Source organism: Osmerus eperlanus, chromosome 20 (genome assembly GCF_963692335.1).
Source record: "Osmerus eperlanus chromosome 20, fOsmEpe2.1, whole genome shotgun sequence".
Classification (NCBI taxonomy): Eukaryota; Metazoa; Chordata; class Actinopteri; order Osmeriformes; family Osmeridae; genus Osmerus; species Osmerus eperlanus.
The window spans coordinates 9,811,469-9,836,193 of NC_085037.1; the positions used below are offsets into that span (position 1 = coordinate 9,811,469).

Genomic DNA, 24,725 nt, shown 5'->3' on the forward strand with positions numbered 1-24,725 from the left:
ACTCACCTGCGGCTCATTCCCTCATCAACACCACAGCTCTTAAACCCCGGATTGTCATCCACTACTCGCCAGTTTGTTGAATCACCGACCCCAAGTCTGTATTCCTGGCTTTTCATGTTTGTCTCATCGACGCCTGTTGTTTGTGCTACCTCTTGTTTCCTGTCTATCACCAGATCTCTGCTCCCGGTCCTCCATTCCTGATACTGGTACCCTGCTCCACCAGCTACCCTCAACCATCCTCCCCAGCTCTCAAATAAAGTTCTGCGCACATCCAGACCCTCGTGTGTGTCGTGCGTTTGGTTCCTCAGTACAGCCCTGTCAGTGTTTAATGTTGACCTATTAAGATGGTGACAAAAAAAATTGGCTTCTGGGTAAATTCTGTTTCTCTCCAGGCCTGGGTATAATGTACATAAACCACCCACAGGAATGACATTGGTCTCTCTACCCTTTCTTTATTTTCTCTCCCTCCTTTTCCCCCCTCTTGTTTTCTTGTGTCTGCTTCACACCCCTTTTAAAAACAATTTGCGCCTGTAAAAATAAAATGTTTTTACAGGGTGGGTATGAACGCGTGACAGTCTGACAGCGAAGGCTGCAGCGTGTTCTGGGGTGCTGTTTTCAGCATTAGAGCGCAGTTAAAGGAATTACTCCAGCAGCACTTATGTAGCAATAAAGCCAAGGGAACATGAAACCCAACCCATGGTTACTGAGAAAGAGAGAGAGAGAGAGAGAGAGAGAGGGAGAGAGAGAGAGAGAGAGAGAGAGAGGGAGAGAGAGAGAGAGAAAGAGAAAATATATACATGTACAGTCGGCCTATATAGAGAAAGAGTTTAGGATGGAGGCAGGGAAGGAGATAAAAAAAAATATATTTTTCTTTTAAGCGGCACATTCAGCCAGCTGTGTGAGAAAACGTAACATGTTAACATTACTGTGTATGAGTGTGTGCGTTCCAGTGCTTTGATCTCATACACTGTGCACTGCTTCGCTCTATAACAACGTTTCACATTTGCTACATGGAATAAACACTTGCAACCCTTGGTGACCAGCATGCCAGAAACTCATTTCAGGAACATATCTACGTAGGTGTTATGTCTCTGTCAGCTTTGACACACTGAGCCATGCAGTGAGAATGAGACGACACCGCTTCTCACACCACCTGTTGACCTGCTAGACTGACACAGCACCACCGACAGTGATACCGTTAACTGCAAGATCGTGACTCACTAACCGATCGGCTTTGAAAGGTAGAGAGGTGAGAAGTAAGGCTTTATCGATGAACAAGGCCCCACTCTCAAATCTCTGACCTAGACTACCCATTGGTCCACTCTGGCTCCATCCTATCCAGCCAGTCCAGTCGGGAGCCATGACGACACTCTGGGAGCAGGACAAACCTACGATCACAAGACACACTGGCTGACCGCTGCAATCCCCCCCCCCCCACCACCACCGGCTCGGAAACAAACAGACAAGGGGATGGATGGGCTCACTGCCTATATATAACCTGTCTATATTTGCCTCCTGGTCTTAGCTAGCATAGTTAGGAAGGAGCTAAAGGGTGGGTGTGTCTCCATGGCTGAAAGTATGACTTTGCGTGTGTGTGTGTGTGTGTGTATGTGTGTGTGTTGGGGCATAGCTGGGGGATGGGGGATAACGCTGTGACAAGAATGTCTTTGATAGTCTTTCTCGAACGGGAATGTTTCTTGACGATCACCTTTAGTGCTGATACGTAAAGTATTGAAATCATAATCTCAGAGGATGTTGGAATAACTAGTCGGTCACAGGAAGGATAATCTGAGAATGCCCTGGTTCTCTTGGCGCTGAGGAGGACGAAGAGTTTCACTAAGGACCAAGCGGCTAAGCACTGCTCATTCTTTTCACCGCTGTAGTAGATCAGGGCCATCATTTAATTCAAAACGCAACCAGCATCATCTGATTATTATCCTCTCACAAAACCTCAATTCAAAATATGACGCTACTGTGACAAACTTGTACATCAAAGACTTGTTTCATTTCAGACAACCCCATATCTTTCTCCCCTTACTATCTTACTGATCTCAATTAGGTTAATACCTTTCTCCTCTTTACCTACAACATCAGCCACACATGTAGCAGTACTCAATCACTGGAAACCTGCAGTAACAGTGAGAACTGAGCCTTGAAACTAAACGTCACAAAATCAAGTGTTCCTCCTTCCTCAAGCACTGAAGTGGAGAAACAGGAGTACGGTCTAACAAAAAACACTGTCTGTCAGGGTGACAAAACAATGTCTGTCAGGGTGACCAAACTCTCCCCAAATCCCGGACTCCTGTCAGGGAAACACTGTAAAGTGGCTAGTATACTTTACACTCGTTTAATCGAGCTCTTCCAGCTTTCAAGAGAAAGAGAGGGAGTAAATGCTTCCATCTTAAAACAACGTGAAGCCTGCTGGCGATCGCGGTGGGTTGATTGTTTACAGCACGGTTACGTAAGGGAGACAACAGGTTTTTAGGATTCAGGAAACTCTCCATAGGAACCATAAAGCAGTTCTTTGAAGAACACAGAAGGTGTGTTTTCATTAGCTAATAAGTCCTGGAGGTTGTGTTATCGGAAGAGACCTTTTGTTAATGATGTAAAAGACCAAGGGTGGTTTGGATTTTTGTGGGATATAGCCTGTCTTGTGCATTTACAAAACCTCATTGATGTCATTGTGATGGGCAATAACCTACCTGTCTATTTAATTAGTTATTTTTAATTGAATCTAGTGATCTGGTGTAATAAATGGTGCCACATCTGAAAAGTAAAGGAAGAGGAGGATGAGGAGGTCAGGGGAACCACGATGAAACTCAAAGTGTAATGAGTTATTATTACAACGCAAGTGAATTGACAGGGAAGCTGCGTTAACTTAAGACAGCCAAAAAGACAGTTCATACAGGCAACATTAGAAAGTCCTCTGATGTGAACAAAATTACAACCCAAACTGAACATCCCTCGTGTGTCCATGTCTAATTTATAATCACGAGCCTTTTTTCTCAGGGAGCAAAATTATTTTTGTGGCTTTGAAAGATGGACTGTGAACGTGAACTGGTCAGAAGTTTCATTTTCCCAACTATCGTAAGTAAACTTTGCAGTGACAGTGAGAATGTGTAAATGAATGAGACTGCGCTAGCGTGCACTCCGGCTATACAAACGCCCAGTCGCCCACCTGTCGCTGTGACACAAAAAGTAAGCCGGCTGCCTGTCATGCTAGCCTGCCTGGTAATGTCATAAAGATTGACAGCCAGGCCACTTTTACGCTATTGTGGTTGTGTGGCTTAGAGACAACGACGAACTAAAACAAACCTGCCTGCGTGTCAACCTAGTGAAAGTTTTTTTTTGACATAGCCTACTGCTCACTATAATGCTATTATAGTAAGTATTGTGCCAAAATATTTTCAGCACAACGTGTAGCCTTTGCAGGTGGCGCAGTTGGTCTCATAATGTCAGGATAGATTCATACGCTATGGCTTCGTTATAATGAATGTAAAATAAAATGTATGTAAAAAAAGTATGGTACTATGTTCTCTTTCGTAATGAGTGGTGTATGAACTGGTGCATACCATGCATAAGCTAGCCTACTGTACCTTGTGAGGTGCTTTGAGAAGCCGGTGAACGCCTGCAATCTGATTGATAAGTGGGATATCTTCTCTAAAAGTATACACCGGGGGTCTTGTCGGCTCCGGGAAATTGGTGCTGTTAAATGGATCGGTGTCATCTAAAAACTGAACCCTGCAAACAAACGTGGCCATGATGTATCCATGCAAGTGGCTCCGTTGAGGGGGAGCCCGGTTTAATAATTAGACCCGTCGCCTAGCGCTCCTCCTTGCTCCGGTAACAACAACAAAGCCTGCAGGTTGCTGCGCGCAGATGCTTGTCAGTGCTCTCCGTTGAAAAATCGACTCTCGTGCGAAATTGTCTTTTATGTAGCCTAGACTCGTTAAAATGAAAAAAATAAATGGTCGTTTCTAGTCAGAGAAAATAATCTTTCGTTATTCGTCTTTGTCACTGTTCTGTTCTCGTTGCTGCGTGGTTGCAAAGCAGGTGGCCAATGGCACACGGGCAAGGTGCTTAAAGAGCGAGTGAGATCAGCTCAGCTCGGGACAGCCGGTCTGCAGTCTGAGCTCGAGCAAATGTAATGCCATCCTCTCCTCCTCCCTCTCTGAAATTTGCGCGGAGGAGAGGATGACTAACTTTGTCCGATAGTAATGCAAATGATGACCTCGTGTGGCGCCATTTATCAATGCATCTGATGTGAACCTGGATTGTAAACACACTTCACATGCGATAGCTCCCCACCATAAAAAGACGTGCAAGTGGTGTCATGCAAATGTTGCAGAGTAGCCAAACCATGTGGCTACTGTACATTGTACCGTTGTACAAGACACGTAGCCTACTGGTCCACGGACCAAAATGTGACGTGCCAAAGGTTTGATACTTTATTTTTTTAGGTTTGATTTGTGCAAAGTGGTAATGCAATCCCATATTCAGTTTGAATAATTTTGAATACAATCTTAAATGAAAGCTTATTATATTGCATATCATATTGAAAAGGTCACCCTTTGCATTGCCATTTGAATAGAGTCAAATAACCTTCCATATGATACCTGGTGTGATATGAGCAAAACATGATCACGTTGAATTATAGGTAAAATCCTTCTCAACAACACAGGGGGGCAGTAGATTCCCAAATAAGCGTATGACTTGGGGGGGAGCTGGGGCCAGTTGTACTGTTAAGAGAGGCCAGTTACATTAAACATTATTGTTGTCGTATAGTTTTCTTCACTGCATTGCAGGCATTAACAGGCGAAATGCCATATTTATGATTATTCTGACTTTACATTTGTGGAAATGCATTAATGATTTTGGGCATCTGGAATGTGTGGTATTTTAATTTTGACTAAATCAGAATCAGAATTGTTTTTTTTTGCCATGTAAGTTAATACAAACACAGAATGTACTGTGGCAGGAAGGTGCATACAATGAACATATACAGATCTTAATAAAATAAAAATAAAAAGTAGAAAAAACAGAATGTATAAATAAAATGTAAAAGTCTAATACTAAAGAGCTAAACATGTCCTAAAGAGCTAAATAATATACTAAAGAGCTAAACAATGTAGATATAAAATAGTTATAAATATAAAATATAGAATATGAAATGTTACAAAGTTACAAGATTAAATCGGGCAGCATAGTGCAAAATTAATTGTGTATCCAAAAAAAGGACTTACACCTTTGCACTACGGTAGCATCACCTAATCATAAATGTACACATGTGCATGCTCTGGTTTAAAATGCAGTGCTAATGTGTGAAAGCAAACAACTCACCCAAACACATTCACAAGCTGTCAATCATTGGCAGGTAATCACTGTCTTGTTGCTCTAGAATCTAGGAATGTAGGACTTTTCAGACAGCACCAATCACTGCTCTGCACTGTCAGAGACACAGACAGTAAGTTCACCAGATACAGTACCAGACCTTGTGGAGAGAAGACTGACTAACACAGCCACTATGAGACTGGTACTCCCCAACCCGGGTCTGGATGACAGGATTCCCTCGCATCAGGAGCTGGAGAGGATGGAGAAGGAGGAGGCTGGGGACAGACCCAAATGGGACAACAAAACCCAGTACATGCTCACCTGTGTGGGCTTCTGTGTGGGGCTGGGTAACGTCTGGCGTTTCCCCTACCTGTGCCAAAGCCATGGAGGAGGTAAGCACCACTGAGGATACATATTTCACAAGTAAGGTTTTTAGTACTTTTGAAAAAGAGATATATATAAAATGTGCTCTTTTGTAAAGCTCTCTCTTGGAAGTCGCTGTGGATAAAAGTGTCTGCTAAATGAATCAATTTAAATTTACATATAAAAATCATTAAGTTTGGGCACATTTGGTAGATTGTAGATTGGAAGATCGTTTGGTGATCTCCCACATGGTCTGGTGTAATAATTAATAAAAAATCCATAGGATTTGAAGATTATATTAGACATTTCAACCATATACAGTACCATACACCTATATTTATATTTATATCTGGATATTTATATCTGGTTTCACACTATTTTAATAGGTGTATATACTACGATGGTAAATGTGTATACATTTTTAAATCAACATTTTAAATAACTTAGTCAGATACACTCAAATCTTCCATGGAATTACAAGGGCAACTAGGCCGTATATCAAAATAACATTTTATATTATGAGAATACATCTCCAAGTCTGGAGAAGCAACGAGAGTGCCTGATAATACCACACTATAAAATCCCAAAGCGTAATTGTGTGTTCAATATTACCACTTTAGATCATTAAGGTTAAACATTAACGCTTGTATATGTATATCGTATCGTTGGACCAGGGTACAAAGTTCCCTGGCATGTATATACAAGGTTTTTGGTGACAGAATATCGCACTACTACTCAGACTATTTTTCCACAGTGATGAATTGTGTACTCGATGTGTGTACTATGAGTTCCAGGTGTTGTCTGTGAATGACCAAAAGGGGTCAGCAGAGGGTGTGCCCACATTCAATGTAAATGTTCCCTACCGAACATTTGGGAATTAAGAATTTATGGCACATTAATTTACTCACAGCAAATCCTTCAGAATAATTGTGTAGGTTGTGTAGGTTTGTTTTTAAAATGTGGCTGGGAAAGCTTTTTTTAATACCTGAAGATACGGCCGTTAAATATAATTTTCTTGATAAAAAGTAATTACTTTTCTAAAAGTAACTTAAGCCCCTGGTGGCCTCTCTAAGTGATAACTTATCAAAACAAGCTTGGTCAAAACTACTCCCAGTCCCCCCCCCCCTCCTCCCACACACACACACTCCTCCAGGTCCCCCTCCTCCCTCCCACACACACACACACACACACACACACACACACTTTACACAAACATATACTCACATACACACTGTCGGTATTTAACCTGGCCTTCCTCAGATTCCTTTATCAGCTGTTTGGTAGTTGTCCTATTACACAGAGAAACTCTCTGTACTAGAGTGGACTTTCATCTTGAACTGTTTCCATCCTCCTCCCCAAACATGTGTTGACTGTTGTGGGAAGAAAACACCCAATACTTAACAGGCCAATAAGAAGCTATTTTAGGAACAATACTTAGATTCATATCTAAATGTTAAAGAGACATTGTTCCTGTGCTGATTAACATTTAATTTACTTTTTTGCTGTTGAAGCTGGAAAAGTTTGCTTTGAGCTGTTTCAAAGTATTTGAGAAATATGTAATCTTATTATATCACAAGAGGCAACATTACTTTACATCCAAGTCCATATATGCATCATCATACAGCACTCATTTTAGTTGACAGTGCTTCAGCAACATGTACAGTAGCAACAGTAAATCACTAACTCTTAAGAACAGGGACATAAGTTATCACTTACACTGAAGGTGGTTTACGGATTTCACTACTGTAGTCATGGAAACACAAGTGAGTTATCTCTAATAGGTGTTAGCAAACACTACAGTACCTCTCATAGGCACTTCCTATTGTTCATCCCAATCCTATCCTATTATCAGGAGCGTTCATGATCCCGTTCCTGATCCTGGTGGTTCTGGAGGGAATACCTCTGCTGTACCTAGAGTTTGCTATTGGCCAGCGCCTCAGGAAGGGCAGTGTGGGGGTCTGGACAGCTATTAACCCTTATCTGGGTGGCGTTGGTGAGACCATGGCTACCAATCTAAACACACAGTACCATTACCAGACCATTACCTACTGATTTATATTGTTCTACTGGGCACCAAGAAGTAACTGTGTTTGGATCGACTTATATTGTTCCTCTCAGGTATTGCCTCTATGCTGGTCTCCTTCTTGGTGGGCATGTACTACAACACCATCCTTGCCTGGGTGATGTGGTACTTCTTCAACTCTTTTCAGAGCCCTTTGCCTTGGAGCCAATGCCCCGTCAATGCCAACCTATCGGGCAAGTTTTCATTTCTCTCTGAAAACATCCCCTATAAAAATCCATTTAATTTACACCAGACGGTGTATTCACACTCTTTAAGGGCAAATCCCAGCATTAGATCAAAAATGTTGTGATATTTGATTCAACCCGCTTACATTCCGGTTGTCTTCCCATGCAGACGTGGTGTCCGAGTGCAAGCGGAGCTCCCCAGTGGACTACTTCTGGTACAGGGAGACGCTGAACTCGTCCACAGCAATAGACGAGTCTGGAGGACTGCAGTGGTGGATGGTTCTGTGCCTGGTCTGCGCGTGGACTCTGCTGTACGTCTGCTGCATCAGGGGGATTGAGACAACAGGCAAGGTGGGATACCTTGTTTGCAAGGCAGTCAGTGAGCCTGCTTGTTTTTTTTCCTTCTGAAAACCAAGGTCGTATTCTAAAGGATTAGAAATGTTTGCTTTTTCTCAAGGCTGTGTATATCACCTCCACGTTGCCCTACGTAGTCCTCACCATCTTCCTGATCAGAGGGCTGACTCTCAAAGGCTCCGTGGATGGAATCAAGTTTCTCTTCACCCCGGATGTAAGTGTTTTACTCAACTTCTTGTTCCCATGTACAGGATTACCACAATGCATTTGATGACCAAGGCCGTCTAGCAAACAAGTCTAGCATTGGTATTCTTGTCCATAGCTGGATGAACTGATCAACCCATCTACATGGCTGGATGCAGGAGCCCAGGTTTTCTATTCCTTCTCCTTGGCCTTCGGAGGACTTATCTCCTTTTCCAGCTACAACTCTATACAGTATGTATCGACAGGGTGCACAAAAAAGATAATTTTCACAGACCGAGCATCTTGTCTGGAGGATGACTTCAAGACATTGAATTTCTTATCGATAGTTTCACTAAAAGTAAATGGACTGTATTTCTATAGTGTGTTTTCTACCTTAGCAGCACTCAAAGCGCTTCACAATTTGCCTCTCATTCACCCATTCATACATACCGACGGCGGCGAAGCTGCCGTGCAAGGCGCCGGCCTGCCCATCGGGAGCAACTTGGGGTTCAGAGTCTTGCTCAAGGATACTTTGGCACATGGCCTGGGAGGAGTCGGGGATTGAACCGCCAACCTTGCGATTAACAGACGACCCACTCTACCCCCTGAGCCAAAGCCACCCCAAAAGTGTTGAGCTGTTGTTCTCTTCTTCGATTTCTCCAGCAACAACTGTGAGCAGGATGCTGTCATCATCTCCATTATAAATGGCTTCACCTCCGTGTACGCAGCCACTGTCATCTACTCCATCATCGGCTTCAGGGCCACCGAGAGATTTGACGAATGTCTTGAAGGGTGCGTGGCCTCCACTAACTTATAGTTTGAAGCTTTCACCAACGAAAATCTGGTCTAATTTTGGTTTAAAGCAGTGATAATGTATGTTGCATTTTTCATATTTTTCTTTCCCTAGAAACATCCTGGCACTGATCAATGCTTTTAATCTACCTGAGGGGAACATTACAGATGTTAACTATGCGGACATGCTACAAAGCTTCAACAGCACTTTCCCAGAGACCGTTCAGGGTCTGAATCTTAAGACCTGTGATCTGAATACTTTCCTCAGTGATGTATGTTTTTCAACTCCATATTAACAGCCACCATTTAGTTTCCTTAAAAATGATAAAAGTATCCTCCAAAACAGAGGGCACGTGCTTTTGTTTTAACATCCCAAATGATGCTGATTTTGATGAATTTATGTTTTCTTCAGGGTGTTGAAGGAACAGGTCTGGCCTTCATCGTGTTCACAGAGGCCATCACCAAGATGCCCGTGTCTCCTCTCTGGTCTGTTCTCTTCTTCATCATGCTCTTCTGCCTGGGGCTGTCCACCATGTTTGGCAGTATCGAAGGGACGGTTGTTCCACTGCAGGATCTCAACATCTTCCCCAAGCGCTGGCCCAAAGAGGCACTCACTGGTAACTAAATCAACAGTTACTTTCATTGCAGGTATTTTGATGATGAAAGTACAAAACAATCTTGTGCATTTTCTAATGTGTGTGTTTTTTCCTTCAGGTATTGCTTGCCTGGTTTCTTTTACCATTGCTCTCATATTTGCCCAGCAATCTGGTAACTACTGGCTAGCTCTGTTTGATAGTTTCGCTGGTTCAATCCCTCTCCTGGTCATTGCCTTCTGTGAGATGATGGCTGTGGCTTATATCTATGGCATTGACAGGTTGGTGGTGTGGGTTGTTGGAGATGTAGCCCATTTGTGGGATCTCTCCCTTTTGGATACAAGTGTTTACTAAATGAGTCAATGTCAATTTAAAACCAAGGATTGATTGTCAACAATATTTATTACTTGTAATCCTTCACAGGTTTAATGATGACATCAAGTTCATGATCGGGCACAAACCCAACATCTTCTGGCAGGTCACTTGGAGGGTGGTCAGTCCTCTTATCGTCTTTGTCATATTTGTGTTCTACTTTGTCACTAAAGTCAACTCCACGCTCACCTACATTGCTTGGGATCCTAGCTCGGTATGTATAAAGGAAAAAAATAATTCTACTGGACCACCTTGAAGATTAACTGCCATTGATCTAGTTAGTCCTTGTTGTCCATACTTCTGGTGTTTTATGACTGTAGGTGAACTTCCCTGTGTTGGAGACATTGGAGTATCCTGGTTGGATCTACGTCATTATCTTTCTCCTGGCTGGAATTCCAAGTCTGGTGATCCCTGGTGTGGCAATATACAAACTTATTCAAAGATTCTGGTGCAAGAAGGACATATATACAACCAAAGTTGACACCATATCTGCAGCAGTGGACATGCAGGACAAAAGGGCATAGAAAATGACAGCACCACCATTAAACAAGACAAACAGTTTTGAGCTGGAAGTGCATAAATGACTTGAAAAAAAGTCTTGACTTGTGATGTGGCTATGGCACGTTTAGCTAACATGCTTAATTATGTTCCTAAAATGTGGCATATCAATGACAAAACATGTACAACCTTGTTAATTCTGGCACAATGGATGGACCATTTGACATTTATTTATCAAATCTCTTCATATCGCTGCATGTCAATACTTAACAATAGATCTAGACACGCCAGATTTATTTATTTTCCAGTACTTTTATGTAACTTTCATGCATGAGGACTGTAAGTCAATAAAACATACCAAGTAAGTGCATAAACCAAGTCGGCGTTCGGTTAATAATTGCATTAGGAGGGAACATTGATAAGATGTATAGCCTGAGGCTGCTACAGTCCAACATGACAATGCATGTTTGGTAGCACAGCTCCTCACAAGCACTTTGACAATCTGACACACCAAGCACTGTGTCCCTGTCTAAAGTCAAGTCCAGTCAAGTGGCATGTATTGTCATTTCAATCATAAAGTTGTCTGTCTCACTTTTCAAGGTTATAATCACTTTCCAAATGAAAACTGTATGAAATGAAATGTGATGGTTAGTGCGTAGAATACTGTCTCATGAGTGGGTAATGTCTGCCAGGGTTCATGTTAAGAGTTGGGAATTAATGTGTCACTGTGCTGGTAAACATTGCCATATCTTAACAGTTAGCGATGATTCGAGCTTGCTTAAGATCCTGGTAAAGTTATCCTAACCCTACAGACTCAATGCCTTTGAGATATTCTCAGGACAGTAAGCTGAACGACAATTTCCCAACACGTGCTGTCAATGATTTCAAGGAGATATTATTTCATAAAGTGCATTACATGTACTTTTAAGAGACATGACAAATTCATTCATCCCCACCATGTCCCTAAAGACGATGGAACACATGATATATTAACTATTATCAAGATGGCTGCACCTTTTGTTGGTGTAAAATTGCTGAGAAAACATAATGCCTGACAGCCTTGGATGGGGCTACAGATAAGTCCAAGTTAAGGTGCAAAGGTCATCCAGCCTTTACAATGAACCTTGAAAGGAACACCCCCCAAGGGAGTGAAGTATACAAGCAGAGCACACTCCCAGGGGAGTGCAAAGATAGCAATCTTTGAGGTGCGAGTGAGAACTGAGGAGAGAACCCTGCTAGAGAATCAGCTCGTTGTATCACACCTGGGGGAATATTGAGACACACAGCCAGACACTATGAGACTGGTACTCCCCAACCCGGGTCTGGATGACAGGATTCCCTCGCATCAGGAGCTGGAGAGGATGGAGAAGGAGGAGGCTGGGGACAGACCCAAATGGGACAACAAAACCCAGTACATGCTCACCTGTGTGGGCTTCTGTGTGGGGCTGGGTAACGTCTGGCGTTTCCCCTACCTGTGCCAAAGCCATGGAGGAGGTAAACTGGGGTTGGGGAGACAGAATGAATTTTAGATAGACCCAATGATCCAGAATTAGTAAAAATCATAGCTAAAAAAATGGGAATGTAATTTTTTTTTTAAAGCAGGGTAGCATGTATTTTAGCATATTTTGGCAATCAATAAATCAAATGCTCTGCTTTTGATATCAGTGGCCGTCGCAGAACTGTAATAAACATGACCAATCATTGTGTTTGGATTGAATGCAATGATTGGATGGGCTACTTGCCTGTTGTCCTCAAGACAGTAGTCAGGTAACCTGTCCATGTGAGTGGCTTTGAAGGGAGGGATGGGATATTTTGGATTGGATACCTGCAAATTCAAGCCAAAATTGCTAGTTTAGCAAAAATGTCTCTCTCTGATAGTATAAAAGATATATGCCTTACATTGTAGACACATAGAAAATAAAATATTTGTTTACAATGTTGATTAAATGTCACTTAAGCTGTTACCTTGGTCAGATGGCTGAGCGGTTAGACAATCGGGCTATTAATCAGGTTGCCGGTTCGATTCCCGGCCATGTAAAATTACGTTGTGTCCTTGGGCAAGGCACTTCACCCTACTTGCCTCGGGGGAATGTCCCTATACTTACTGTAAGTCACTCTGGATAAGAGCGTCTGCTAAATGACTAAATGTAAATGTACTTACAGTACTTTAACTTTCCACCTCTATCCTATTACCAGGAGCGTTCATGATCCCGTTCCTGATCCTGCTGGTTCTGGAGGGAATACCTCTGCTGCACCTGGAGTTTGCTATAGGCCAGCGCCTCAGGAAGGGCAGTGTGGGGGTCTGGAGTTCCATCAATCCCTACTTAACTGGTGTTGGTGGGTTTGGATATTTTCAATTTAAATAATTCTGGTGGAGGCTTAATATATTCCTACCTCTGTTCTGTGTGTAACTCTTGAAAATGCTTTTATTTGTGACAGGTATTGCATCATTGCTGGTCTCCTTCTTGGTGGGCATGTACTACAACACCATCATGGCCTGGATCATGTGGTACCTCTTTAACTCCTTTCAGAGTCCACTGCCATGGAGCCAGTGCCCCCGCAATGCCAACAAGACAGGTATTGTACTTCATAAGAGGTTCTTTTTTCTTTTTCTTCTTTTTTTAAATTGTATAGTTATTTCCCAACAACTAAATTTAAGACCTATTCTTTAGATGGAAGTTATCTCATCATGTAGGCCTTCATGTGCTACTGCATGCATCCCTTACACTGCCTCTCTGTCGTCTCCTGAAGGTCTGGTGTCTGAGTGTGAGCGCAGCACCACAGTGGACTACTTCTGGTACAGGGAGACACTGAACACGTCCACCGCCATAGATGAGTCTGGAGGACTGCAGTGGTGGATGGTTCTAGCGCTGGTCTCTGCGTGGACTCTTCTTTATGTTTGCTGCATCAGGGGGATTGAGACCACAGGCAAGGTAGACACATTGTGCTCTTCCTCTGGGGGGAAAACTGCAGCCAAATAAGGTGATCATCTGCAATATCTTGAAAATAACCACTCTTTTCCCTCATCTTCTCCTGCAGGCTGTGTACATTACTTCCACTCTTCCTTATCTTGTCCTCACAATCTTCTTGATTAGAGGCTTGACTCTTAAGGGATCTACTAGTGGAATCATATTTCTCTTCACACCCGATGTAAGTGCACCCGATCCAAACAGTCCATAAAAGCATTCACACGTTTATCTTGATGAACACTAGCGAGCTGATGCCTTTCCTGCAGGTGGATGAGTTGATGAATCCATCCACCTGGCTGGACGCAGGTGCCCAGGTGTTCTATTCCTTCTCGTTGGCTTTTGGAGGTCTCATCTCTTTCTCCAGCTACAACTCAATACAGTAAGATACTGCTCAAAATAGGCCCACAGAAACATTGCTCTTTATGAAGTTCATATCGTCCCTAAATGTCTCAATTGAACTGCTTCCTGTTTATACAGCAACAACTGTGAGCAAGATGCAATCATCATCTCTGTCATCAATGGGGCAACTTCAGTGTACTCAGCCACGGTGATCTACTCTATCATTGGCTTCCGGGCTACAGAGAAATATGATGACTGTATGGAGGGGTTGGTACCTTTTACTTTTTCGAGACACAAACAGACTCCAAATTGAAAAGGCATGAAAATACGTGGATTGATATGACTAGGTCAATAATTAAAAATGAAAAGTATACTAAGATATTTCAATTGTACAAATACTCTTCCGTGGAAAATTTACGCAATCTTGCTGGTCATAGACTGATCCCATGTTCTGTTCTCTTTGCAGGAACATCCTGGCACTGACAAATGCATTTGACCTTGCTGAGAACAACATCACAGTTGACAGCTACGATACATCTCTTGCTCTGCTCAACGCCACCTCACCTGACATCATCCAAGGCCTGGGGTTGAGTTTCTGCGAATTGCAAACGTTCCTCAGCCAGGTATGAAAGTCACAGTGTCATGACCAAACAGCATTTCTGTGTTTGGAGAACAGTTTAAGCTGATGTTGAGTGTTTGGACATGCAGGGTGTTGAAGGAACAGGTCTGGCCTTCATCGTGTTCACAGAGGCCATCACCAAGATGCCTGTGTCTCCTCTGTGGGCCATCCTCTTCTTCGTCATGCTCTTCTGCCTCGGGCTGTCCACCATGTTTGGGAACATTGAAGGAGTGGTGGTGCCACTTCAAGATCTCAATATTTTGCCCAAAACGTGGCCCAAAGAGATTTTTACAGGTTAGAAGAACATGTCTAAAAGTTTATGACTATTATTTATACTGTTGGACCATATACATAATTGCAACCATTTTCTTTAAGAATTTACATTTACATTTATTCATTTAGCAGACGCTTTTATCCAAAGCGACTTCCAAGAGAGAGCTTTACAAAGTGCATAGGTCACTGATCATAACAACGAGATAGCCACAAAACATTGCGAGTAGCCAAAACATGAAGCACACATTGTGAACAACCAAAGTAAGTGCCAAAGGGAAGAACCATAAGAGCATGTAGTTAAACAAGTTACAATTAAACAACATGAACTGCTATAAGTGCAAGTGTACCTGTGGAAAATTTAAGAAATACAATTTGGTCTTTTTAGGTCTGACATGTGCCATCTCTTTTGCCGTGGGCCTCATATTCGCCCAGGGATCTGGCAACTATTGGCTGGCCCTGTTTGACAGCTTTGCAGGCTCGATTCCTCTCCTGGTCATTGCCTTCTGTGAGATGGTGTCTGTCATTTACATATATGGGGTGGACAGGTGAGTTTCAGTCAGACCAGGCATGTAACGATGGAAAAACACAATATCAACAGAGCGAGGGCCCTTTATCTGACCAATAAAAGCTAGAGTCCAGGTTTTTAGTCTGTCTTCTCAATGTTATCTCTGAAAGCAGGAAGTACAGCACACAGTGCTGACGCCGTCCGGCTCGTTTGTTTCCACAGGTTTAACGAGGACATTGAGTTTATGATTGGGCACAAACCCAACCTCTTCTGGCAGGTCACCTGGAGGGTCGTCAGTCCCCTGATCATGCTGGTCATCTTTATCTTCTACTTAGTCACTCAAATCTCCAAGACTCTGACTTACCTTGTATGGGACCAAGAGGCGGTAAGAAGTTTGCCACAAATTTCAAAGAAAAAAAGAAAAAGAAAAGAAAAAGTTGAATGTTTTTTCACTGTACAGCATGTTTAAAATTGTTAGACCAAATATGAAACAATCCATGAAGTGACATGTTTTTTACTCCCGCAAATTCAAGAAGGGAGAATAGAGTCGGTCTGTTTTGAGTGCCATAACTCAGTTGTAAATATTTTTTTCTCTTGTTTTTTACTTAGGCGGAATTTCCCACCCTGGTACCGCGGCCGTTCCCTGACTGGATTTATGTCATTATCTTCATCCTGGCCGGTATACCCGCCCTGGCAATCCCAGGGGTGGCCCTCTTTAAGCTCATCCAGAACTGCTTCTGCAAGAAGAACAGCAACAAGATAGTAAAAGTCAAATCCATCTCTGCAAATGTACCGATGGGCGACATGTAACTTTTTGCTGATTTATTTTGCCTGACGTTTCACAAAGGCACACAATAATTCATCTTAACATGAAGATGAGGACCTTTGGACAGGTTATAGTTTTGGTTTGTCACTTTTCATCCCCAAAAACAAAACAAAAACTTTTGTGGTTTGAGGTTTGTTTCTGTCCAGACTTTTGTCAATTATGCTGACTTCTGTCAATAATGATGCTGGCAGATCTGTGAAGATGTTTCTCTCCAGGATTATTCATCAAAGAAACTTGACGTTGGAAGTGGTTGTGGTGGAATGTTTGCAGTAACTGTATGACAAAATAGTCAGGATGTGTTAAACCAAATATGTATTAACACCAATGGTAAGTTACAAAGATCTTTGTGATCTGTCTATCAAAAGGAAGCCTACTAGTCGACGTGCATTAGAATAGAGTGATACTAAATCCAAGACAGACATCGCCTTTTATACAGGATAGTTCTAACATTTCTCAATCCAATCAGTATACATGTCTGTCACAAAGTCTTTCCTATGATCAATTAATTAATAGTTTGGCTCCATCCTGACTTTACAGGATAAAGGTCACCCCTATGGTTTCTAAAACTAATCAATTTATATTGTTCTCACAGTTCGCCTTAGCAGAAAATAATCACATTATCAACCCATGAACCCTTAAAAGTCCCTTCCTATCTCAGCCTGAACGTAATTCATTTAGTTAGTCAACTGTTTCTCAAGCAACTGCTCAAACAGTCTCTGTGCATCTATCAGCTCCTATAACCCTTGACTCAGCTGTATTATTCAAACCCTGACCTCCTGTAAGCTGCAACTGTTGGTCACAGGTCATCTCTTATCAATAGACACAAGCCTCTCAGAAAAAAACACTCTTAAACCACAATCATTTTACATACAACATTAAATTCCATATAAGTGGTCTTAACATTTGGGCAAATACTCAAATTCCAAACTTAAAAATATGTTTTTGTAAAGCAATATTTTGTAAACAGAATGTCATAATGTAAAACTGTGAACTAAACAGTATGTTCTTGTGTGTAAATACCTTGTGAAATGAAAGTGATACAAAATGGTCAGACAATGAATTTTTGTCCAACAGAATGACAAGATCAAGATCTGCAAGATAGCACGTCTTATGTTAAATATTCTAACATTCACACACATGCCCAAGTATTTACATAATTTATTGTTTTGTGTGGTTGAATAAATTATTTTTATTGGGAAACACGGTCATCATCACTGTTGCTTGCATATATGTCCCTTCGTCATGAAGGCATTTGTGGTTTATTTGACCATTCAAGATTCCTTGACATCTTGCCAAGATGAACTATATGATATGTATTGAGAGTGATGGCTACAGCATTGTTTCCCATTATACATTACATTTACATTTAGTCATTTAGCAGACACTCTTATCCAGAGCGACTTACAGTAAGTACAGGGACATTCCCCCGAGGCAAGTAGGGTGAAGTGCTTTGCCCAAGGACACAACGTCATTTGGCACGGCTGGGAATCGAACTGGCAACCTTCAGATTACTAGCCCGACTCCCTCACCACTCAGCCATCTGACTCCCAATTATATCACCTCCCATAGACTTTCTGTAAGCCATCAAATACATAATTAAGAGGTAATTATGACGTAGTGTTTGTGTGTAATATCACTGATGGTCTGAACGCCAACAGTAAAGCCACTCATTGTAATTTTTAAACTCTTTGTGTTGCTTGTGCTCATTTGTGGATGTCGGTGGAAGGTTTCTGTCAAAACATATATGATAAATGGAAAAATAAAAATACATTGAATGTAAGGAAAACAGCAGAAAATGACAAGAACACTGCAGTCTACAGAATGTTGGACATGTAAATAAGACATGTCAAGTCATTGTGACATCAAAAAGATTCAATTACAAATAAATAATTCCTGATAGTGGGGCACATACTCTCACTGGCCAGGATACTAAATGAATTATTATCAAATGTCCTGTATCTTCTTGCTTTATTGACTAGACTTGGAGCTTCAAGGCTAATGGCTTTGAAAGCGGATGGATGGACACAGGTAGGGGGGTTGTTAAAAGATAAAAGTGCAAAAGATTAAAAAACAAAAACAATAGCCTTCAGCATGTGCATATGCATACAGTGCCATGTACCAGCACCCCCCCCCCACACACACACACCTCCTCCCCCATCACACACATGCATGAACACAAATGCTGAGTTGCTGGCTAACTGGCTCCTCTCAGGCATGCTACAGTGGAAGTGCTAGTGAGACTGAGCTGTGGTTGATGCCTGTCCATCGTCTTACCTTTGCCAGTGAGGAACCGAACCTGCAGCCATGAGACTGGTGCTGCCGAACCCGGGTCTGGATGATCGGATCCCTTCACTTGAGGACCTTGAGACCATAGAGCAAAAAGAGACCAGTGAAAGGCCCAAATGGGACAACAAAGCCCAGTATATTCTCACCTGCGTGGGCTTCTGTGTGGGGCTGGGCAACGTCTGGCGTTTCCCCTACCTGTGCCAAAGCCATGGAGGAGGTAAGCTGGGACTGGAAGACAGAGGGGGGATACAGATTGAGTTAACTGCATGACTACAATGAAAAGTGAAATTAGGTATGTACATTGCAAATGCAAAAACAAAGTTATATCTTACTGCACACTACAATATTAATAAATATGAGAAGCTTGGAAAGCAGTAGTAGTGTACTGTTTTACTTACCCACTGAGAGATGCAACAGATTGTACGCTTCATAGTAATGTGAACACCACATTTCTGTCATTATGGTAGGGCTGTCTGTATAATGAACCTATCATGGGTAACACTCTCTGTGAATCCTTTGCTACTGAACCAATGGCAAACCCTGCCAACAATTTAGACAAGACTGATATTTCAAGTATCTTTGATTTGTTTTTAAATGGATGGAAAACACAGCCATACTAAGATGCTGTCTGTGCTTGGGGCTTGAAATGATGACTAAAGCTGTAAATCTGTCACATATTTGTTGAGACATTTGAATAGTAGGAGCAAATGCCATAAGTCTGATCAATGATTCTTGATAATAAGTTAGTTAACAATGCCTTTTACCATTACATCATGGATACTCCCACTCCTTGAAACTGTTATCTTTGGTCTTTCGAGGGCAGATGCACAGTAAATTAACGGATTTCTAAAACTGCATAGCAAGCAGTTTGTCCACAAACCAGGCCAATCTGTGAATGTCATTTTATGGCGGATGTCTTTTGATGCTTACTGAAAAACAATATTATATAACACAAGGTAGAAATTAGCTCACTTGAGAACAGATGCGTTTCTTTTATAACTGAAGATGAGGTTGTTAAATATAACTTTCTTAAGAAAAAGTGGGGGGACATATCCCATGTATTATGAAAACCTACGCCCCTGCTTAACAAGATTGCATTTAGCTAGATGATGCAAGATGCAACTTGTCCGATTAAAAAAAATCCTCTACTGCCACCTACTGAATTACTGCACGCATGTTCTGGCAGCTTCATCACAATGTGTTGGTTGAATTCCCAGGAGCCTTCATGATCCCTTTCCTGATCCTGTTGGTACTGGAGGGAACCCCCCTCTTACTGATGGAGTTTGCGATTGGCCAGCGCCTCAGGAAGGGCAGTGTTGGATGCTGGAGGGCTATCAGCCCTTACCTCACAGGAGTTGGTGAGTTCATGCACCAGTCTGAACTAGAGCAAAAGAGCAAAAGTAATCAGGAGGCTAAAACTAGGATCAGGATGTTGTTCATAGACAAATCATAAGGATGTGGAGAGTAACAGGGTTTACACTCATACAGGTATTGCATCAATGCTAGTGTCCTTCTTTGTGGGACTCTACTACAATACTATCATGGCCTGGATCATGTGGTACCTGTTTAACTCCTTCCAAGATCCCCTGCCATGGACACAATGCCCGCTCAATGAAAACAAGACAGGTAATGGAACAGAAACTCAAAAATAGACACACACATACACACACAAGCACACATAAACGCACAGACAAGCACACCCACACTTATAAATTGTTTTGTTGCATGGTCCAGGACCAGTGCCGGAATGTGGCCTGAGCTCACCTCAGGACTACTACTGGTACAGAGTGACGCTGAACTCCTCAGCAAGCATCGAGGACCCTGGAGATCTCCAGTGGTGGATTGTCCTGTGTCTCCTCTCTGCCTGGATAGTGATCGGTGTGTGTTGCATCAGGGGAATTGAATCCACAGGAAAGGTAAGAAGGTTGAAGTCTGTACATGAACAAATTGAACTGCCCAGTTTTAAGTGAATTTAAAATCAGCTGAGTTTTAGATTGTAAATACATTTCTTTTAATAAACGCTGTGTTGTTTTTAGGAGTTTCTTGTCCCACTCTTTCTCAACAGTCCTTTCTGTATTTACGTGTGCTAGGCTGTGTACATCACCTCCACGTTGCCCTACATCGTTCTCACCATCTTCCTAATCAGAGGGCTGACTCTCAAAGGCTCCCTGAGTGGCATCAAATTCCTCTTCACACCCGATGTACGTAAGCATTAACATTTACAAAACATCCGCACGTGTTCTTCAATTGACAAGCACCACACATTCATCCCTCATGTCTTCTCTTGTGCATGTAAACAAAGAAATGTTGAACTGTGTTAATTTCCATCCCTCGAGGTCAACGAGTTGATGAAGGCAAACACGTGGCTGGATGCAGGGGCCCAGGTGTTCTACTCCTTTGGCTTGGCCTGGGGAGGTCTCATCTCCTTCTCTAGCTACAACCCCGTTCAGTAAGGCCTGTTGGCTCCTCCTCATACAAAATCTGTCCGGGGTAAAGTTTCCAAGATTCCGTCTGGATTCTACTCAGGTCTGAAGAACCAACATTATTTGTAAACGCCGACTGGTTCTTAATCAGCTGGTGGAATGTTAAACATCGGAAGCAATGCATTGAATCCTGGGATGTGTATTTCTGTTTTGTATGCCGTGTGAACTGTAGTCTTCCACACTTGTTCCACAGCAACGACTGTGAGAAAGATGCTGTGATCCTCGCGGTGATTACAGGGTGCACTTCTGTCTATGCGGCTACTGTTATCTACTCTATCATTGGCTTCAAGGCCACTGAAAGGTTTGATAACTGCATTAACAGGTATGTTTGGACTACATTTCTCTAAGGGCCTTTGATTCTGGCCTACCTGAAGCACACCTGGTAAATCTTGCATAGTCTATTTTGACTTTGCCTGGAAGCCAAATGTGGTTGACTTTTATTTTGGAACTTTTTCTTTGTGTTTTTTTTGTCTGTCATTCTTAATTATGCACGTCCAAGTTCTTTAAATTAGTAAATGCAAAATATTTGCATCTGAAACTAATTTGTCACAGCCTAGTATGAGGGGCAATTTAGGAAATAATTCAGACGGTCCTTACACAAACATATGACACGGTTTAACAAAGGTTTTTTCAACCTTTCAAAACTTTTTTTTTCACGAATGAAGTGAAAGGAAAGGATAGGAGAGAAGAGAAGAGGAGAGGAGGAGAACAAGAAGCCTAGAGCACAATACAAGAAAGTGCAGTAGAGTATAGTAGAGTCCTCATCAAGAAATAATCAATTATGCAAACTTCAGACAGTCTGAATTATTTCCTAAACGGCCCCTAATAGCCTAGGACTAAAAACATATTCAAATGTAGAATCTTCAGTGAGCTCAGATGAATCCATGCCTGGGAAATTTTTGTTTGACTCAAACACTAGTTTGTTTTTCTCAGAAACATTCTATTACTACTGAATGCCTTTGAACTGCCTGAGGACTCCATCACAGAGGACAACTACTTGGACCAGCTCAACAGTCTGAACACCACTTCACCGGACATTATTCAGTCGCTGGATATCAAAATCTGTGACATGCAGCAGTTACTCAGTGAGGTAGCGAGCTTCAGTCATTAGAAACTTTGTGAAACCTTCGCTTCAAAACAACATAGAGCTGTTATATGTATTTACATGCATGTACAATGCAGTGAATCTCTATGATGCATTTTGTACCTGCAGGGTGTTGAAGGAACAGGTCTGGCCTTCATCGTGTTCACAGAGGCCATCAGCAAGATGCCCGTGTCTCCTCTCTGGGCCATCCTCTTCTTCGTCATGCTCTTCTGCCTGGGGCTGTCCACCATGTTTGGGAACATGGAGGGAGTGGTGGTGCCCCTGCAGGATCTTGGCATCTTCCCGAAACACTGGCGCAAAGAAGTCCTCACAGGTCTAAGAAGTATTTTACTTTCAGACATTGCAATAAAAACATTTAATGTGAATCAGAATGTGGCACATCCATAAAATTAAGAATGTGCTCATGTTTTACTGTTCTTGAGTGACCAGGTGCTGGTTCCACGTCCGGAAAGCTGGAAAGTAGAATGACGGTACTGATTTTTTCACCTTGTACCATGGACCTAAAATATATGTTTCATTTATTGTTTCAGTTATTGTTTGCGTGGTGGCTTTCGTCATCGCCTTGCTTTTTACTCAGCGCTCAGGGAATTACTGGCTCGCCTTCTTTGACAACTTTGCCGGCTCCATCCCCCTTCTCACCATCGCCTTTTTTGAGATGTTCATTGTTGTGTACGTCTACGGGATAGACAGGTAGAGAAAAAGCTTCAAGATCTCTCATAATTAGCTTTTTGTCATGTGTGTGTTAATCATTAGATTGTGTATTAATCTACTGATTAACACAATCAGATTTAGTAGCAGTGTTTTATAACCATAATAAATAACCAGTTCAATTGTTTTATAACATAGTTGGCACACTCTGACCCAAGTCTAAAAAGTAATTCAATGATGTCCTTTGTCCCGAGGTTTAACAAGGATATAGAGTTTATGATTGGACACAAGCCAAACATCTTCTGGCGAAGCACCTGGATGGTGATCAGTCCTCTTATTGTTCTGGTCATCTTAATCTTCTACTTGGTGGGAAAGATCACAGAGGAACTCACCTACCTCTCCTGGGATCCTGAATCAGTATGTGTGATAGCTCGCTAAAACTACTGAACACATCTGTAATTACAACATAGCCACGTCGGTTTTAAAGTGCCAACTGCTCATTTGTATGATGTAGATCTTACCTATATAAACTGTCAAATAAATGACTGTGAATTATGTATGATCAAAAAAACATGAATGTTCTTCTAACATAATTTCTTCAATGTCTCAGGAGAACTTCCCTTTGTTGGATGTCAAGACCTACCCTAGCTGGATCAGCAGTATTATTTTTATCTTAGCTGGTGTACCAACTGTCATAGTCCCGATCTATGCATTGGGCAAGGTCATCTACGACCGTTGCTGCAAGAATCAAAACCAGATGCAGATTCTGGAAAACGTTCAATAAAGTTTTTGCAGATTGTAAGTCTCTAAAATGTATTTCATTAGTAAATTAACTATTTCCAATATCATATTACATGTATGTAAGTTAAGCTGTTTCTTCTTTCTTTTTAAGCATTTCAGTGTTTTGTCTAGTTCACTCTTTTTGCAACTTTGTAAAATTGGCAATATTAAATGTTGTTCATAAATAGACACAAAAAGACATTGTTTTTAAATGTGCTTTTATTAAATGAACTTGAGACCAGAGAAACTTTTGATTTTGGCCCTTTCTTAGCTGCTACAGTCTCTTGAAACTGTTCACAATCATGTCCACTAGTTTAATAATATATTGTAATATACATAGACATTAGTTAGTTACATTTGTGCATTGTTGCTTTTTTTCTAAATGCCAAAAAGTGTATATGTCACCTTATTTAAAGAGCAAGATCATATTATATTTTATTAGGTGTATAATAATTTAAACCTATTTTTATGCATGTTTGGGGTCGTAGTCATGATCTGTATTTAATATGGAAGTTTATATATCACAGTTCCTGAACTTTGCCTGGCCTACCTGTTTATCACATACCAAACTGATGCAACATTTCATTAAAAAAAATTTAATGGCCCATTTAATGGTTATAGTCTCTACCTCAGACACGTTCCCATCTGTACTTCTTTATTGAAAGGTAAAATGGTTCTAAGATCCTTTCCTGGTCATTCCCTCAGGGTACAAGCAGCATCACCAGGTTACCTATTAACAGACAGAGACTTTTGACCACTAGATGATGTCAAATTATACATTTCTACATTCTCTTCTTGGTACCCTGCTTTTCTTCTCCCTACAAAATAAGAAAAGGTGTTTTATTAACACCTAATAACATTTAAACCTCTTTTTATACATTTTTGGGGTCGTAGTCATGATCTGTATTTACAATGGATGTTTTTCTATCACAGCTCCTGAACTTTGCCTGGCCTACCTGTTTATCACATACCAAACTGATGCAACATTTCATTTAAAAAACTTTAATGGTCCATTTAATGGTTATAGTCTCTACCCCAGACACGTTCCCATCTGTACTTCTTTATTGAAAGGTAAAAGGTTTTTTAGATCCTTTCCTGGTCACTCCCTCAGGGTACAAGCAGCATCACCAGGTTACCTATTAACAGACAGAGACGTTTG

The 24,725-nt window shown here is 41.6% G+C and overlaps 4 protein-coding genes across 10 annotated transcripts in view; 3 read left to right on the forward strand and 1 right to left on the reverse strand.

The window, feature by feature from the left end:
* The window catches only part of fhod3a (formin homology 2 domain containing 3a), a 39,576-nt gene extending 35,429 nt beyond the window's left edge, over positions 1–4,147 (reverse strand). For 4 of the 7 annotated variants that reach the window (XM_062486572.1, XM_062486571.1, XM_062486570.1 and 1 more), the window contains exon 1: positions 3,597–4,147. In XM_062486572.1, coding sequence (XP_062342556.1) covers positions 3,597–3,761 — 165 coding nt within the window. In that variant the 5' untranslated portion in view covers positions 3,762–4,147. The remainder of the gene's footprint in view (positions 1–3,596) is intronic. The other 3 variants (XM_062486575.1, XM_062486574.1, XM_062486573.1) reach the window with 1 other exon arrangement.
* Positions 4,148–5,462: 1,315 nt separating this feature from the next.
* On the forward strand, positions 5,463–11,030 carry slc6a19a.2 (solute carrier family 6 member 19a, tandem duplicate 2). The gene is made up of 12 exons (XM_062446258.1): positions 5,463–5,723; positions 7,547–7,687; positions 7,813–7,950; positions 8,111–8,292; positions 8,399–8,509; positions 8,618–8,730; positions 9,142–9,270; positions 9,386–9,542; positions 9,683–9,887; positions 9,985–10,144; positions 10,287–10,449; positions 10,556–11,030. Exons 1-12 carry the CDS (start codon positions 5,525–5,527, stop codon positions 10,757–10,759), a joined length of 1,902 nt encoding a protein of 633 aa, XP_062302242.1. The 5' UTR covers positions 5,463–5,524; the 3' UTR covers positions 10,760–11,030.
* Positions 11,031–11,927: 897 nt separating this feature from the next.
* Positions 11,928–17,610, forward strand: LOC134006895 (sodium-dependent neutral amino acid transporter B(0)AT1-like). Its single transcript, XM_062446010.1, has 12 exons — positions 11,928–12,227; positions 12,930–13,070; positions 13,173–13,310; positions 13,485–13,666; positions 13,773–13,883; positions 13,969–14,081; positions 14,180–14,308; positions 14,508–14,664; positions 14,750–14,954; positions 15,319–15,478; positions 15,661–15,823; positions 16,048–17,610. The coding sequence occupies exons 1-12, from the start codon at positions 12,029–12,031 to the stop codon at positions 16,246–16,248; spliced, it is 1,899 nt and encodes a 632-aa protein (XP_062301994.1). The 5' UTR covers positions 11,928–12,028; the 3' UTR covers positions 16,249–17,610.
* A 901-nt stretch (positions 17,611–18,511) lies between these two features.
* LOC134007085 (sodium-dependent neutral amino acid transporter B(0)AT1-like) lies at positions 18,512–23,718 on the forward strand. The gene is made up of 12 exons (XM_062446259.1): positions 18,512–18,767; positions 19,768–19,908; positions 20,039–20,176; positions 20,285–20,466; positions 20,641–20,751; positions 20,887–20,999; positions 21,227–21,355; positions 21,967–22,123; positions 22,247–22,451; positions 22,669–22,828; positions 23,041–23,203; positions 23,397–23,718. The coding sequence occupies exons 1-12, from the start codon at positions 18,569–18,571 to the stop codon at positions 23,568–23,570; spliced, it is 1,872 nt and encodes a 623-aa protein (XP_062302243.1). The 5' UTR covers positions 18,512–18,568; the 3' UTR covers positions 23,571–23,718.
* The last annotated feature ends 1,007 nt before the right edge of the window (positions 23,719–24,725 follow it).

Bases quoted from the DNA above. Each gene is read 5' to 3' on its own strand.
- LOC134007085 (XM_062446259.1), top strand. From the start codon at position 18,569: ATGAGACTGGTGCTGCCGAACCCGGGTCTGGATGATCGGATCCCTTCA. The intron at 19,909-20,038 runs GTGAGTTCATGC...ACACTCATACAG, and splicing joins CCCTTACCTCACAGGAGTTG to GTATTGCATCAATGCTAGTG. The intron at 20,467-20,640 runs GTAAGAAGGTTG...TACGTGTGCTAG, and splicing joins GAATTGAATCCACAGGAAAG to GCTGTGTACATCACCTCCAC.
- slc6a19a.2 (XM_062446258.1), top strand. From the start codon at position 5,525: ATGAGACTGGTACTCCCCAACCCGGGTCTGGATGACAGGATTCCCTCG. The intron at 9,888-9,984 runs GTAACTAAATCA...TTTTTCCTTCAG, and splicing joins GCCCAAAGAGGCACTCACTG to GTATTGCTTGCCTGGTTTCT. The intron at 10,145-10,286 runs GTTGGTGGTGTG...AATCCTTCACAG, and splicing joins TATATCTATGGCATTGACAG to GTTTAATGATGACATCAAGT.
- LOC134006895 (XM_062446010.1), top strand. From the start codon at position 12,029: ATGAGACTGGTACTCCCCAACCCGGGTCTGGATGACAGGATTCCCTCG. The intron at 13,311-13,484 runs GTATTGTACTTC...CGTCTCCTGAAG, and splicing joins CCGCAATGCCAACAAGACAG to GTCTGGTGTCTGAGTGTGAG. The intron at 15,479-15,660 runs GTGAGTTTCAGT...TTGTTTCCACAG, and splicing joins TACATATATGGGGTGGACAG to GTTTAACGAGGACATTGAGT.